General features: G+C 53.8%; 3 protein-coding genes across 3 annotated transcripts; 1 reads left to right on the top strand and 2 right to left on the bottom strand.

The window, feature by feature from the left end:
- Positions 1-198: 198 nt before the first annotated feature.
- UV8b_02153 (uncharacterized protein) lies at positions 199-1,916 on the bottom strand (the record flags this gene model as incomplete). The annotated part of the gene is made up of 4 exons (XM_043139651.1): positions 199-594; positions 695-1,465; positions 1,527-1,768; positions 1,841-1,916. The coding sequence occupies 4 exons, from the start codon at positions 1,914-1,916 to the stop codon at positions 199-201; spliced, it is 1,485 nt and encodes a 494-aa protein (XP_042995585.1).
- Positions 1,917-9,206: 7,290 nt separating this feature from the next.
- UV8b_02152 (uncharacterized protein) lies at positions 9,207-10,243 on the top strand (the record flags this gene model as incomplete). Its single annotated transcript, XM_043139650.1, has 2 exons — positions 9,207-9,872; positions 10,010-10,243. The coding sequence occupies 2 exons, from the start codon at positions 9,207-9,209 to the stop codon at positions 10,241-10,243; spliced, it is 900 nt and encodes a 299-aa protein (XP_042995584.1).
- A 1,025-nt stretch (positions 10,244-11,268) lies between these two features.
- Positions 11,269-12,059, bottom strand: UV8b_02151 (uncharacterized protein; the record flags this gene model as incomplete). Its single annotated transcript, XM_043139649.1, has 2 exons — positions 11,269-11,412; positions 11,532-12,059. 2 exons carry the CDS (start codon positions 12,057-12,059, stop codon positions 11,269-11,271), a joined length of 672 nt encoding a protein of 223 aa, XP_042995583.1.
- Between the last annotated feature and the right edge of the window lie 1,081 nt (positions 12,060-13,140).

The raw sequence follows: 13,140 nt of genomic DNA, 5'->3' as shown, positions 1-13,140 counted from the left end.
AGTTACAATCAATTAGTGGGAAAACAGGGTAAAACGGGCAAGGTTTGCATCTTGCATGTGATCGGTATCGTCGTGAGGTTGTAGTGTGTTACACCGTACTCTCGTATATATCGTAAACTGAGTTTCATATTCTCTTGTGTCACCGGAGACCATACGATACAAATTAAATCGTAGCAATGTCTTCAGCTAAAGAGGATTTCAGATCTTATTCATACCAAGGGGGTTCATCTTTTCACAATCAGGCCCAGCAGGAGTCCCTTGCCAAATCCCCGGGGTTTGCTGTGGCGACCGGGGACTAGAGAAAGAACTCGCTGGAGCATGATATGGTGATGTCTGCCTCGAGTAGTCGGGGGTATATCGACATGGCGAAGGTGATTTCACCGGAGAGGTTGATTTTACCGCAGCGCCAGAATCCTTGGAAATCATTTCGTAAGAACGTGAATGCCACGGATCGTTTTTGAGGTCCTGGCGAGCATCTACTGAAACAAATTCTTTTTGCTTTGCACCGCCCATCAGCAACGATTTGAAGAGCTCAACCCAAGTGACCGCCATCGAAAGGCGACCTAGTAGAAAACTAGCGAACAAACCGTTCAACTGCGTACAAGCCCAGTGTTAGTAATCATCATGACTTCAGCTCTGCACGGATATGCTTGCAGGCATGGCCGAAAAGACAAAGATGGGAGGCCAAACGAACCGCGAGCAAGAAAAGTACACTAGAAACGGTGGCTTCGTTAACGACAACATGGCCTACATATTCCAGGCATGCATTCTTGTCCCCTGCTGAACCGATGAGACACATGACCCATTTCTCGGTGAGCTTCGGATCCGATTTGACTGCTTGCACGAGGTTGTCCTGAAACACAAAGATAAACGTGAAGAAGATGACGTCACAAATAATAATCAAGACGATGGCGATGCCGCGCCACTGCAAGGCAATGACACGTTTCACACGACGGTAAGCCTGGCGCGGCGTGACTGTCCGTAAGCTGTTCGTATAAGTCGGCAGGCTTGAAGCCTCAGTCGAGGCTGAGGTGTCCTTTAACGATAGTATGTAAACCTTGACACAATATCCAAACGTTGCAAAGGTTATAATGACGGTCGCTCCCGCAAAGATGCTTAGGGGAATCCAGAAAACTGCGAGGCTGTTTTTGTGGTTGATGTGACACGTTGGTCCGAATCGAAACGAGACACCGCTGAATACAAGACTCAGGCACAGGTCGATCAAGGGAATACCCCAACCAGCAGCATGGGCAAAAAACATGAAGCTCCTTCCCACGAGCACCTGCCAACAAATCTGTAGATGCAGTGACAGTGATCGAAGGAATGCCCAGACGACAACGGACCAACCCCCCAGCATCAGAAAGGTTCCTGATGCGCCGCAGACACGGCTACTTGACATGCTGTTGGGAGTGATTGTGTCGTAGCATTGCTCGGGCTGAGCAGCCAAGGGAACAACAAGACCGAGCTGGGCTTCGAGTTAGTAGGAACCTTTGGCGATTTGGTTCACATGCCAGGTATTCACTTACACTTATCAAGAGGATACTCAAAGTCATACATACACTGAGATAATGTCTGCAGGTCTTTTCCACGGGCAAAACCACCCAGGAAGCAAGAAGATAAATGCAACTTATCAAACCAACTGTAGCCACCCAGTTCGCCGCCAGCGTCAATGTGTCGAAGCTATCTGGATATACCCAACGGGTCAACGGACAAGGCAGGCAACATTTCAAGTCCTCTGTGATTGTTTGACATAATCGACCATCAACGTCTAACACACGTCAGCTTTGAGGACAATTGCATCAGGCCGAGGATTGTGGTGCTTGACACGGGACTTTCATACATCCTTTGCTGTGAGAAAATAAATTAGAGTCCGCAAACGGCGGTGGGCAAAGATTGACGCCCGTAAGGTTCACCATTGCAATCAGACCCTGATGGCAGTTTGCCTAAGACATGCAGTCGATCAAGGGAAGATAGATGTCAGGAGGCCGCCGCCCCGAAACAGTCCGGGTTGAGAACGCCGTGACAGTTAGGCGAAGCAAACGAGACTCTTATTCACAAACAAAGGCACGAGAGACATAGCCTTGTCGGTCAATGACATATATGTCGGCGAAGCTCAAAGGTAGTCGACGCAATGCCAGGTGTTGGGGGTTGCTGTCATTGATACAATGTATACAATGTATACAACAGGAGGACCAAGCAATTCAGGTTGAGATTTGGAGTTTGAACGCCGAATGAGGATGGGGAGGCGCGGGCATAAAGTACTCGAGATCTAGTCCGTCGCGGCCGATATTACTCCTTGGAGGTATATAATAATGGTTGTATGTCCTCCAGTTCTGATTGCATTCTCAGCCTTGACTCTTTGACCTGGGGAAGAGGGGGGCTCTCCCCAAAAACGGATTCAAGCAAGTCCATAGGTCCAGCGCTAGGGGCACGACTAGTACGGAGTATGGAGCTGTGGAAGACCAGCGAGCTTGGCTTACCGGGACCAGGGAAGGGGAACAAGATTTGTCTACATTGGTGGGCCTGCAGCGGGTGCACAGGACTTCAGGAGTCTTGATCGGCTTGACTCTGTGACTGGGTACTCCGTTCTGGAGGTTTAGACGTTCCTGGACACTTGGGCGCGCAGCTAATGCGCATTCAGCTTGTAAGTTGTGGGAGAGAGCCCCCCTTGTCGCCCGTGTTCAAGGATAAGGGCAGGGATTGGCCGGGTTCCTGGACAGTCGTCACTTGGTACTCCGGACTGATGCTTCTTGCTGACCCTGGAGCAACTGGCCACTGGCTGACTCAGGCTCCACTGGAGGCTGTTGTCTTCATCGTTGATGATTGATGGCTAACTCGACGGGGACGGGGGGCAAGAGGGGTTGGTGACCCATGTCGCTTGTGTACTATGCAGGTATCGCAGAGCAACGAGACGGGACGGGTGCTCGCAGGCAGAGGAGGGTGACGCGGGGCAATGTACGGAGCAAGTGCTCGATGACCGATGACGAAGCTGAAGGGGCTCCAAGGGGAAGCTGGGAGGAGACGCTCGGGGGGTCAGCTATCAGGAAGAAGTTGGCTGCGAGTCGGTGACGATTCGAGAAGGTCTGGATGAGGTGGATGAGGGGGGTGAGCATTGAGGGGGATGAGAGACAAAAGAAGGGGAAGGGGGGTGGTGTGGGGGGAAGGGGAAGGGGGTGTGGCTTTATGCGAGGAGCAACTATTCACCAATCAGTAATCCGTGTTAAAGATACGGCAAGCTCTCAATGATAAAGGAAGGACCTTCCCGCTACACACTGGATCTTGCTCCGCTATGGGATTATTCGATTTGACAGAATGACACAGTCCAGGTGGGAATGCAGTAAGTCATCCATTCGTGGGGACATACGTCAAGAGAGTTTTCCGCGATCCGTCTACGTCATGTTTCCATGGGCAGGCTGCACGGGAAGGGAAAAAACTCAACAAAGACTGAGGCACTTGTTGCTTGTGAAAGGAGGGGCGGAATGGGTGAGACAGAGTCGGGTCTCTTCTTCGAGGTACAGCGGTACGGTAGCACCCGGTACCTGATTTCAGCACCAGTCGCGCGGTTTTCTGAGACGACCGTACCAACAAAAAATGAAGCGGCGGATACTAGAGAGGTTCTTTTTTTTTTTTTTTTTTGCCCTTTATTCTACTATGAAAACGTAGTACTAGTACTGGTGGCATTTTGCAGCGCAAGTACTGTTTTGCGACGCAAAAGTTGAGCATCATGGAAACCTGCAGCACGTGTAGACACTTGGGGTAGAGGCAGGCAGCAGAGGCAGGCAGCAGAGGCAGGCAGCAGAGGCAGGCACGAACCAGCGACAACAGGGCTTGAGGCTTACACACCAACGCATGTCAGTACGGAGTACCGCAAACGTCGCCCGGCATAAAACTACAGCGGAGGAGACAGGAATAGCTCGTGGCCGGCGCAGGACGTCAATACATCCTGGGTGAGGCAGTTTCTAGTGAGCCTGAAAAAATGGGCTTCCCGTCATACTATTTATCGCGCGGCCACCTCGATTCTGCAAACAAAATAACCTTGGCTTTGGCCACGAGGCCAGGCCGTTCTTCTACATGTCCCAAGGTGCAGAATCTTGGAGCCTGGGTATAACGATTTTCGAATCCTTCTCTGCAAATTCTGCAAATAGTCGGTTGAGTCGACAACTCGCACAAGAAGCATCTTTTACTAGACTTTCGAGGGGATATTTATTTCAAGCGGACCGCGAGACGCAGCTCTCTCTGGCTGTTCAATTCAGCACACATCCTGCTCCGTTCGCGCACGATCCTTGTCTCTCTACATGGGCATTTAAGCGCAGAACTATTCCGGGACACCACCAGGACAGAACGGATGCCAGGGCTCTCGCTAGGACTAGATGCCGGGATGGCGCATTTCCCAGGATGGGGGGCTACCTGTCAAGACTGTTCGAAACCCCGATACAACATCTTGAGATTACTCCGCAGGCCGGTAGACACTAGTAGTGAAATTAGTATACGATTTATTACATTGCCATGGGGGGGGATGGTCAGCACTCATGATTCATTTTGAAACGCGTGCCGAGTTCAGTCTGCAGTATGTTTCAGACTCTCGCACTCCAGCTCTGCAGGTTTTCAAAACATATATATTGACACGTGCAACTGATGTTGGCGCGGCAGGATGCGATTCGGATTCGGCAGCATACAGCATTCGCGCAGGCGGTAAAACAGTATTGGTTTCTTGATCAAAGGCTATCCTTTTCATCTGCAAGTCGATGGGGAAGCGCAATCTTGTTCATGTTTTTCTTCGATGGTGGGGTGCATCGCTCGAGTTTCAGGAGTCCAAGCGGCGTTTATCTCCTCGAGGCTTGTGGTGCACGGCCAGGTTGTACATGGGCAGCACGGAAGAGAGCCGCCCGTCGTCCAGCTGGATGGAGCATCTAATCAATGGTTTCTTGGCGCCATGAGCAAGTTGGAGAGGCAGAATCTTGACACTCGGTGCAGTGAAACGAGGGCTCGAGCGGTTGACAGGTAGCCGAGCCGGCACGAGGGGCATGTGAGTCGTCTGTCGAGAGTGAAAGGTAGAGATTCATTCGGCCATGCCATGGTGCCGCTGGGAGGAGGTCCGAAAGATGAAGTCGGCAAACGGTTGAGAGTGAGTCGACAACGTTCAGGATGGAAAGAAATCGCGACAAGGAGCACGAGTTGAGGGCACCAGGAGGCAAGGCAAGTCGCTCACCAACTGGCCAAGCGCAGTGGAGGCCCAGCCAACCCGTCAAGACTCGGTACATGTACTCCGTACGGACATGGGAGTTGTGAGTGAGTCAGAATCGGCAGTGGGCGGTGGGCGGTGGGCGGTCCTCGTGCCGGCCCGAGCACTTGGGAATCCATCGAACTGGGTTGCCAAAAGTGGCTAGGCTAGCTGGCGCAAAAGGCAGCATGGAACATCGCTGCAGTCTTGATCACCTAACACCAGACTAAAGCGCACGGTTATCCGGGCTTCGCGACGCCTGTCAGCTGGTTGCGACCATGAGAGCGATGCTATGCTCGCAGCAAGGACGGCGCCTGCATCGAAATTCTACGTTGCGCGTGTGCTTTTTCGGGACATGGTCTGGTGCCTCGGTGGTGCCTCGGGAAGGCGGATGGAGTGCGAGGTTCCCAGCTCATGTTGGCTACCCCGGATTTTTGCTGTGCGAGAACCAGGTCTTATCTCGCTCATATTGTGCTGCATTATTCCAATATCCTACCTTGATTCTATCAATTCCCCCTCCACCTCGTCGTTTTCCAGCAAGTTCAACGGATGGCCAATTAATTCATTGTAGCAGACAAATGGCGACACGGCACCTCCAGCCCTCCAGTCCTCCAGTCCTCGAGGGTAGCTAGAACGGCGCCCTTTGTTTGGGTGCATTGCGTCTGGTTTGGCTGCATGCAATGCTTTTGCATTAGTGGCTTTTTGCGGCAAGGCAAATCTGACATAAGTCTTAGTCAATTAGGGCCTTTTGTTGTACTCCGTACTGCAGGACACAAGTCCCAACGCAAGATGACCCCATTGGAGAGAGCGTCCATTGCAGTTGACCCAGTCGCCTGGCTCGATTACCAGACAGCTATGTACCAGACGGTCAAAGCGAATAACCCGTAGGGAAGGTAGGTCCAGGTAGGTAGGTATTTAGTTCCTTCCCTTACTACGGGGTGGGCTTGGCCTGGGGTCCCACCCTTGCATGCTTTGTCCTTTGTCCCTGGGTTTTAACCCAAGAGACACGAGAGAATTTGATCCCCTCCAGCCCGAACAAAGGTTGGGAATAGGGTAAGAAGGTGCTTACCAAGTGGCGGCAAAACCAGCTTCATTGACGCGTGACGCGCGTCAAGAAATCCTTGCGGCTCTAGCAGAGGGGTGCCAAGCTAAGCGAAGCAAGTAGGAGAAGTCTGGTAGGAGGTGAGACGCCACGCCGTGGCTGAACTCGAGTGCGGAAAGGTTAAGACGTGTAAGACCAAGTCAGTGACGGCAAGGACGGGAAGGTGCGGCTGCCTATAGTGTGGTGTGGTAGGTGTCTGACTGGTGGTAGTTGCCCCAACGAGCCGGAAAAGATTGATTCGCCCGTGCTTAAGCGACCAGACTAGACTAATTGCAGTTGCCGGCGCACAGCTACATACAGCCAGCCAGGCTGGAAATCGCGTCACCGTTTCGAGCCTGTTGCGAGGTTACCATGGAGCACTGCACTTGTCTGTGGAACAGACGGTTTAATAACTCGCTGCTGCAAGTTGCCCAGCCCTTTGAACAGACTCTTAGGATCCTTCCGAACCAAGGCCCCTCCCCTCGAGGCTCCAGCTGAGCGGGAAAAAAAAAAAAAAAAAAAAAAAAAAAGACAACCATCTCGGATACCTGCCGAGCAACTACCTTCGGTACAACAAAGTGAGCTAGCGGGACTGCAAGTCTTACAGTGGGGGCCGAGACGGGAAAACGAAAATCTGGGCCGAGAAAGATAAAGGAGGAACCAGTCGCATTTCGTCTCCCTTGTCGAGTTTGATCCGAACAGCATCATGCAATGCAGCACGACTCTCTCCGTACCAACCAGGTAGGTTGTGATACGCGGGTACCCGCAAGTACGTCAAGTTGCTCCGGACCCCCGGGCCCCCGTCCCCCCCCGTCCATGGATTACGAGGTCAACAAAGCATATGGGCCACGTAACACAACCGTCTTTAAAAGAAGCAAAGGCAATTGCAAGACTCTCCTACATTGGAAGCGATGCAACGTTATCTCGGACTCGAGCTGTACTGAGCCCTGTACCCGCTGAAATTCATGGTTTGGTCGCCTTCTCGCCTTTTTCAAGCCAATATGCCCAGTTCCGTCACAAGCAAGGCTTATCATTATTGTCTGTAGCAGTCAACTCGCCGTCATTGTGCCGATTGTCCCTATGACAATGTTTCCAGTTGGAACACAACTACAGCTGTTTGCCCCAAAAACGAAAGGGACCGGACAAGGACCGGACAACTACCCAGGTTGCCAATCTCTACTACCTCGACTCCTTGTCCATCATGCTTCATACCTGCAGGAAAAGAGACATGTGGCAGCTTAAGAAGGCTTCTCCTCGATCTTTACAAGGCATCCTTCTGGACGAGCGTCTGTGTGGTGTTGGCGATGATAAATTCCCGACTTTTGTTGCATGGCAGAGTCCAGTTTTGCCTGGCGTGCGTCGCGTGCTTCTATTTCGGACATGCGCGATGAAAACCAGGGTCTGAGTTCATTTATCGAGCTGCGCTGAACTTGATACATCGGCCAAACTCTATTTACCCGCGTCCAATATCCAGAATCTGTGTCTTGTCAACCCCCCTGTTCTTGAAACCTCACCGGCGGACTTCGCCTTGTACTTACTGTACATAGCTCTCAACCACGGGACACGAGTCATGCAATGTCTGCGCCGATATACAACCTAGGCAGTACCTTGACGTTTGAACTATGTCATGCCCGGGAAATGCACAAGCCAGTCATGGTACTCTCATACGTTCATCTCAAGCCATCCTTGTGAAACTATATTTTCAGTTTCCAGTTACCTTTCTACGACTTTACGATAAGAGAGCCACCACCTCCCCCCACTTTCCTTCCTAGTTCTAATCCTGATCTTCCTAGCCGACCAGCTGGTAGCAGGGGCCCGCCGCGTACACGCAAACGAGAGCCGTCGGTTCCGGGCTTGTGATGCGACTCAATAATCAGCTCGCCTTCTCCAGCTTTGTGGGTTTCGGAAAATACGATAAAACACCTCATACCTGTCGCTCCTTGTGGGTTCCACAGCTTCTGGAAAAGGAAGGCTAGCCGGCTCTGTGAGGTGGTTGGTATAGACGTTGTTGCCGCTTTTGATTCTATCATGACTAGCCGCCTAGCCAACCCTCTGGGTAGATGAGCGAGGCAAAGCGGACTAGGCAATAGGCAATACTACTCCGTACGCTCGACCGAGCTGTCCCCTTGGTGACTTGATTCAGATCAACATGGAATCGGGCTTGACGGTTTCCCAAAGCTCGTTTCGAACGCCATCGCCAAGACGGCGGGGCATTAACTACAGGCGCTATGTGCATGCGGGCCCAAGGTGGCACTGACACGTAAAGCTCGGTTCCGGCTGGCGGCATCTTGCCTTTGCTTGTATTGTACGCAACCTTGTACGTGACCTTTGGCGTGACCTTTGGCAAAAGAAGCGATGTCTCCCGACCGCCAGGTCCAGGGTAGTGAGGGTCGATGCTGCTGCCGTATTGATGCTGTTTGCTGGTAGTAGCGGGTTTCTGCCGTGTTCGCTCCTCACCGCCCAATCGCCGCTACCAAAAGGTTTCTCAACGCCATGAAATTTCGCGACACTGCCCATCACGATACACTGCGATCGGCCTTTATAGACCAGCCGGGGCGAAATTGCAATTTTTATCCGACTGCATTTGATCCATCATCGCCATCACCACCGAGCGGCCCTCATTAGAGAATTGCTATGCCATAGACGGAAATCGGCAGGCCAACAACCCTTGGGGCTATATATATATATATATATTGTATCTCTTCCTGCCTTGGGCTGCTGCACATTGCAGACAAAACTCCGCTTTCCCCGACCAGAAAATACCCGCGAAGCCCCGCCCGCTGCCGTCCTCACGCGCCGGTACAAAAAGACGGGGGGAAAAGAAGGGGCCACCGGACGCCAACTCCTCACCGGCCCGTCCGTCACCGTAGCTCGACCGTCCAGCCCATCCCAGGCGCGGAAACCATGCAAGCCGCCCTAAAGCCGTCTCGTGAGCTCCTCGTCGCGGCGGGCGAATCCCCGGCCACCATCCGCGTCAACAACATCCGCGGCGTCGTGCAAGGCCCCCGCGACGCCTGGGGCCGGCGGAACCGTCCGCAGCCCGTCTCCGTCTCCGTCACGGTGTGCATGAGCGAGGGCTTCGGGGCGACGCCCGCCGGCGACGCGCTCGCCTCCGACACCGTCCACTACGGGCTCCTCAGCAAGGCCGTCCTGTCGACCCTCGCGCGCCTGGGCGCGGACCAGAACCCCGACCGGGCGGCGGGGCTGACGCTCCCGGACGTCGTGCAGCGCGTCTGGGCGGACCTCACTGGGCTGGACGACGCCTCCGGTGCCGGCGCCGCGGCGTTTTTGAACCTCTCCTGCGTGCGGAGCCTCGAGGTGACGGCCCGGCTGGACAAGGCGACTCTCCAAGGCGACGGGGTGAGCTTGGCGCGCGCGGGCGTCTTTGCCCAGTCCGAGCTGGTGATGCGGGGGTCGACGCTCAAGCTGCACGGCTTGCGGGTCCCCGCCTTGATCGGCGTCAACGGCAACGAGAGAGAGGCCCGGCAGGCCGTGGTCGCGGACGTGGCTGTGGAGAGGTTCGACGAGGCGCACGACGCCTACTGCGATTTGGAAACGGTCGTTGTCAAGGTGAGGGCGGGAAAGAAAAAAAAGAAGAAAAGGCCCCTGGCCCGGCGTTGCGGGACCGCGACGAAAACGGACAAAGAGCTCTCGGGGACAAGACCCATGCTGACCGGCATCTGCCCGATGCTGCCCGCTGCTGCTAGGTAATGACGGACTCGGCCTTTGAAACCATAGAAGCCCTCGTGGCTGATCTCGCCGCTCATATCACCGCGCACCTGGTCGGCAGTTACGGACGCTGCAAGGACGAGCACGGCTGGCATCTCAGGATCGGGGTCGAGAAACCCATCGCGGTGGTCTTTGCCGATGCGCCCTGCGTGGAGCTGAGCGTAAACACGAACGACGTCGGGCCAACCAGGCGTGAGACGCGACCCCTTTAAACTTGCCCCTGCGCATCGTGTCCTACGAGCCCCCCACGACGTATCATCGGCAATCCCAGGCACGGGGGAAGAAAGGCCACATTCTCCCCAGCGTATCACGGGTGCGCAGCCCAGTGACACTGGCACGCTACGCCCACAGCCCGACAGGTCCTACGGGGAAGGGCGCCGGGCGGGCCTGGCCGCCAGTTGAGGCAAATCTCCAGCCTATCAGCGCGGCTCCGTGTCTTCTCCTGCTCGGTAGCGGATGGTGAAGAAGTATTGAACCGTCGAGGGCCCAGGCACCCAAGGCGATGCTGCTGCTGGCGATATCGGTGTGTTGACGGGGCCGTTTGGTGCTCAGGCTACTTGCTGGTACAGGTGCCGCTGCGTGGATGATGCTTCTGGTGTAGAAACGTGATGCTGGCAGTGTCAATGACGGTGCCGCGGCGTTGAAAGAAAGCCGTTTAGTTTAATGCCGCTAGACTTTTTGATGCCATTGTGCAGGCTACAGTACTACTAATGGTTGAATCTCGCCGCCCCTTTCTGCGTTTCAAATTTGTAAATCGCCGTATTTTATACCGGCACAGTTTTACAAAGCTGTCCCGCTGTCTCATCGAGTGATAATGGCCGAGGAGAAGCCCCCTTTTCGGCGATTTACCACGGGCCGGATCAGTCGGATCAGCAGGATAGCCTGATCTCCAAAGATGAAGAGCGTGAAAGCATGTCCCTGGGTTACATTCCCTTTGCCTGCTGCATGACTGCGTACAGCGCGGGCAAAGCTCCGCTTTTCAGAGGACCAAAGACACCGCGGGTATGATGTAAAGGACGAATATAGAAACCTGACACATTGAATAAGCACGAACGATGTCTGTTTCGCAAATGCAAGGTTTCGAATCCAAGGGCATCTGATGTCTATCCAGGTGCAAGGCACGCCAGTGTTATCTCTACCAATCCAAAATACCACCACCATCATCATCATCTCATCATCTTAGTCGTGTCATTGTCAGTTTCTCCTGCTGAAAATGCAAATCTCCGGGTCGTTTGCTTCACAGTTCTTCCTTTGCACATTGAGGCACGTCGCCATTGGTAACCTGACGAACAAACTCGACGTCGGGATCAAACATCAAGACGTGAAAGTGTTCCACGGCATGAATAGACTTGAGAGAAGCCCAGTTCTTGAACCACAGCACCTAGAGCGACAAGATGCATTAGCACGCGCGGAGACAAGTTAAAGAGGGAAAGGAAGGGGGTCGGAAAGGTTTGGGGGGCCGCAAGCGAAGCCAACTCTGGAACCCGTAGGCACTCTTACGTTGTTCGAAGGGACTCGCGATCGGAATGTTTTGGTCACAAAGTTTTCAATCTCGTCCCTGACCATTTTTGTCAAGTCGCCGTTGGTTGTGTTGGCCTTCAACTCAAACTTGGTCCAAACAACCAGGTGAACAATTCGGTCATCGAGTCCATACGGCCAGTCATTCCACAGGATTCTGACATCATCTGCGTATTGAAATGGTGCCCCCCGGGCCTTGACGGGCGATTCCCAGCCCAGCCGCACCTGCAGGACAAAGCTAGCGACGCTGCCGTAATGCTCGGCCAGCCGGTAGGTGAAGGCCCTGTAACGTCTCAGCTGGGAAGGGATTCTCTGGAACATTTCCAGCCGGTTTTCCCGCACAATGGTGCCCACTTCTTCCCATGTTAGCACCCTGAAGGCAGCGTCGGGCGTGCCGATGATGCGCTGATCCTTTTCACTGAGGCCGCGGAGAAAGGGAGGGCAGTCAAGGGTCCTGTCTTGAGGCGAGCAATTAACCTGCCAGAAGGGAAGGACGTCCACCGAGCCCATGTCCTCGCCGGTCCGGCCGGTAATGGAAGATTGACGGACAGGTCAAGGACCCTTGAATGCCACCAAGGGTGCGGGCGTATACAGAGATTGCGGTTCGTTATTTTCGGAATGGCTGAGTCGAAGTGAAGGTATGCGACTTGTGCTCTGTTGCGGCTGCAGACGCCATCGGATGGGATGGGCCTTGGCCTTGTCCTTTGGGCGGATTTTAGCGGACCGTGAGGTCGATTTGGGGGCCTGGCAGCCCGGGGGGCCCCAATAAATAAATAAGTGCTAGTGCTAGCGCCATGTACCTACCTCCTAGGAGTATGTACATGTACGTAGCTGTTTGCTTAAACGCCGTGCTTGGTTCCCTCCCCGTTGGATGTCGCCCCCTTGCCCTCGTTGCAAAGCGAGGTGAATGATCGGTCGGTCAAGGGATAGTATAATGTCTGGCCAACGGTATCGGAATCCATTCACCTGAGTACCTACCCAGGAAGTTAATATTGGATTTTTTTTTTCCAGCAAAGTGACCACACTCCGTAGGTTCATCTCATGACCCAACCATATATCAGATGTGGAGGAACCAGAAAGTTGTCTGGCTGATTGTTAATCTTATGAAATAACGGTGTGCCCAAGAGCCGTTGACAAAGCCCGCCTTTCATGCGGCAACAGTCAGTCACCTTGAATTTCTCGAGTCCCATATCATATGTACGTGATTGAAAGGGGGGAAAATGAAACGTCCTCCTTCCTTGTCGGCACGGCACGGCACGGCACGTCCACGACACTCACCAACAACAACAAGTGCTCTGGTGCGAGTGCCAGCAGCTGGCCTTGCTCTCCAGACTCCCTCCGTGCATGGCATTGGGATTCATTTGTTAGACGGGGGCCTGGCAAGAAGGCTTAGCAGCGGCCCGGTATTGGCCTGGGATCCCGGTTGCCTGTATCAGTTGAATCATTCATTCTTTGCCTCTCGTTTCCTTGGTCCCATTCGTGACGGCGTGGTGAGTGGGGCACCTTCCGCGGCCCAAGCAGCCTAGCCTGTCCTACCTCCCAAGGTACTGTACCTTCCTACCTGGTGCGTGTACCTCATGTTAGCTCACAT

This window comes from Ustilaginoidea virens, chromosome 2 (genome assembly GCF_000687475.1).
Source record: "Ustilaginoidea virens chromosome 2, complete sequence".
Lineage (NCBI taxonomy): Eukaryota > Fungi > Ascomycota > Sordariomycetes > Hypocreales > Clavicipitaceae > Ustilaginoidea > Ustilaginoidea virens.
Note: the sequence above shows the minus strand (reverse complement) of the source record. Positions and strands in the feature narration are given on the sequence as shown.